General features: G+C 38.6%; 1 protein-coding gene across 1 annotated transcript in view; it reads right to left on the bottom strand.

Annotated features, from left to right (window-relative positions):
- Window positions 1-2,281: 2,281 nt before the first annotated feature.
- The window catches only part of ALG14 (ALG14 UDP-N-acetylglucosaminyltransferase subunit), a 149,169-nt gene continuing 148,122 nt past the window's right edge, over window positions 2,282-3,328 (bottom strand). Inside the window, exon 4 of the mRNA XM_042780310.1 lies at window positions 2,282-2,512. Coding sequence (XP_042636244.1) covers window positions 2,282-2,512 — 231 coding nt within the window. The remainder of the gene's footprint in view (window positions 2,513-3,328) is intronic.

A 3,328-nucleotide genomic window follows, 5' to 3' on the forward strand; every position in this document is an offset into this window, starting at 1 on the left:
ACAACAACAACATCCTCTAGTTCACTGATTCTTTTTTTCTACCAGCTCAAATCTGCTGTGAATATTCTAGAAATTTTTCTATTTCTGTTATTGCATTTTCCAATCCCAGTATTTGTTTTCTTTTTACACTCTTTATCAATATCCTCATTTTGTTCATGTATTGTTTTCATAATTTCCTTTAGTCTTTGTCATGTTTTCTTTTAGTTATTTGAGGATATTTAATATTGTTGTTTTAAAGGTTTCTAGTTTGTCTATTATCTGAGCTTCCATATGACAATTTCTGTCTCTATTCCCCCTCCCCATATGAATGGGCCATTCTTTCTGGTTTCTTTGTATTCTTGGTGGTTTTTTGTTGAAAATAGGACATTCCAATATTATAATGTGATAGCTAAAAGCTTCAGATTTTTCCCCTTCCTTGCAGTTGGAAATATGTATACACACACACACATTGAAATTTGTAATAGTCCATCTGTTTAGTGACCTCCTCCAACTAGTTTTTGCAATGACTGTCCTCCTGGACAGGTGTGGACACCAAGGACTCTGTTCCCCAGCACATGCCCCACAAGTGTTTCAAAAGAAAGTTTTCTGTACTCCAGTGAAAAAGGGGGTGAAAGATCCTGTGAGGCTCACAATTTTTAGCTTAAGCCTCAATCTACTCTCCACACAGGACTATTGTAATCATCTGTGTCTGTTTGAGCAATCTTAGCTCTCATTTACATGTCCAATCAAAGCTGGCCTAAGGGTGGGATTACATACCTTTTGTTTATACACACTGATAGTCAGGGAAACATACCCTATTTAGACACAATATTTCACTCATAGAACACTCAGATAAATATAATCATTTCACATAAAGCCTGTTTAAACATTCTGGTGTTCATCCAAATTTCTCTTCTTATTCCCTGACCTGCTAGTCATTCATAGGCATATGGCTTTAGGTCCTTGGCTGGAGTGGGCACCAGAAGATGCTAACCGCTTGTCAACCATCTTGATTGACTTAATGAGCTCTTGCCCTGAGCCATTCCATGTGGAGCTTCTTTTTCCTCTCTGTCCTTTTGGAAATCAGTTTTCCTACCCATTGCTTTGGCATAACCTTTACTCCGGAAAACAGCTCCAAGGCTTATGGCTGTGTCTCATGCTGGGCAGAATCTAAACTTAGCCCTGCCTCAGAATTCTTCAATAGGGGTCTTGTGGCTACTGGTGCCACTCCAGACTGGCCAGAATCCAAACATGGCTCATCTCTTACTTTCATTTAGCCATTACAGATAGCACCAACCAAAAGTAACCATCCAAGAATGAAACCTTCTCATTTGCTGCCCATTCATCTTGTCTCTTCCAAGACTCCATAGTTCCAGGAATTAGGGTTGTTCCTGGTCCCTTCTGTCTCACATCCTTATCCACTGAGGACTCAGTCAGTGGGCACCAGATGCAAGTTTGGGAGTCCACATCATTCCTTCCATGTCAGACCAGCCAGCCTCTTCTCTTTCATTCCCCAGCCACCCAGGTGTAGGTCACAGTACACAAGTTAAAAGGACACAGTCCTTCAAACTGTCAACTAGGCAGACACGAGTCTATGCTGGCTCTCACTGCTCCTGAGGGTTCACCAATTCCCAGAACGACTCACAGAATTCACAGAAAGTATATACATTATAGCTACTGATTTGTTATAACCAGCAAGGAGACACACAGACAGATACATAGGGAGAGTTCCAGGAGATGTCCTGCTGCAGTGCTTCCACTGTCCCCAGGAATGTACAACCCTCCTGACAGATGTTCTCACTATTCAGGAAGCCCCAGCTACTTCCATGCTCAGGGTCTTTTATTGGCCTCATAGCATATTCATGATTAAGGCCTCACTGAACATGTATGATTGACTAAAACATGCTATAATCATGTGTGATCTCTGGAATCCCCACTCACTTACACAAATTCTCAAGTGTTGACTAATGGTTTTATGTCATAAAGTCCCTTCAACTGCTCAGAAAATTCTAAGGATTATCTCTCAGGAATCAAGAACAAAGGCCAACTTATTATAGGTAAGGTAGTTCATTACCACACAAGAGGCATAAGTATTTAATGGTTACTATTTATTGTTATTTGTTTTTACAAAAGAAGTCTCAGTTCCTTAAGCGTAATATCTGTGCACATTTCACTACTTATCATCAATAATTCTCAGGACTTTCAGAACCCTATTCATTTAACACATAGTTTTTTTTCTTCTTTTAATTATAATAAATATTATTGTTGACTGCAAAATTCTAAAGATGCAAGTTGTGATCCATCAAACAATTCGTCCAAGGTATACAGATTTGGGATACTTCTCCTTAAGAGTCGGCCACTGGACAATGAAGTAATCTGAGAGGTAATACAGAATCTTTCCGGACAGGGATAAAGTTTCCACTCGGCAGATGCTTTCAACGTAGACAATGATCACTTTCTTTACTCCTAGTATCCCAAGGAGAAGGGCAGATATACAGATAGGTACACATGTTCCTGGTCCATTACATAAAACCTTAAGGGAGAAAAAAAAAAAAAAAAAAGGCTGAAGGTCAAATTAAAATACAAAATACCAATATATATGAGGCATTTTGCATTATGAACAGTCAGATCTTAGAGAGTTTTAAAAATTATTCTCAGTCTTGGATTATTCTTTGGGTCATCTTGGCTTTTCCACTTACCCACTGTGTGACCTGGGTTAAATCAATTAGCTTCTATGTACCTGGGCAACCTCCTGAGTTGATGGGAGGTACCTAGCACAGTGCCTGGTGCTCAGTCAGTACTCACTGATAGAACTTGTTTTGTTCTTCTCCAACGGGGATCTTGAATATCACACAAATATGTAGAAAACAGATAAAGTAAATTAAGATTCATTAGGCTTTCTTTTGTGTACCAAGTTGTTCTTGTTGGCTTTTGAAAAAAATACTTTAAATATAGTTGGAACACCAACATGTAAGATGTTGCAGAGAATGTCTTTAAATAACTAAATTCCTAGAATATTTTTGTGGGATATGGAATCATTTTAGGGGTTCATTCCAACAAATGAGAAATTTGAGAGAAGGCTACCAAATGAATGAGACTCTTTCAGAGGGTCGTAATCTATGCTTATAATACAAAAGAGTTTTAATGCTTTTAAGTTCTGCTAATTTTTATAGGAAGAGCCCTGGTGGTGAATAGTTAAAATGTTTGGCTGCTAAGCAAAAGGTTGGGAGTCTGAACCCATCAGCCTGCTCCATGGGAAAAAGATTGGCAGTCTGCTTCTGTTAAAAAAAAATAATGAAATAAAATTATAACCTTGGAAATCCTATGGGGCAGGTTCTATTCTGTGTTA

The sequence above is a fragment of the Orycteropus afer genome, unplaced genomic scaffold (genome assembly GCF_000298275.1).
Source record: "Orycteropus afer afer isolate SDZICR_OR568_19922 unplaced genomic scaffold, OryAfe1.0 scaffold00033, whole genome shotgun sequence".
Taxonomy (NCBI): domain Eukaryota; kingdom Metazoa; phylum Chordata; class Mammalia; order Tubulidentata; family Orycteropodidae; genus Orycteropus; species Orycteropus afer.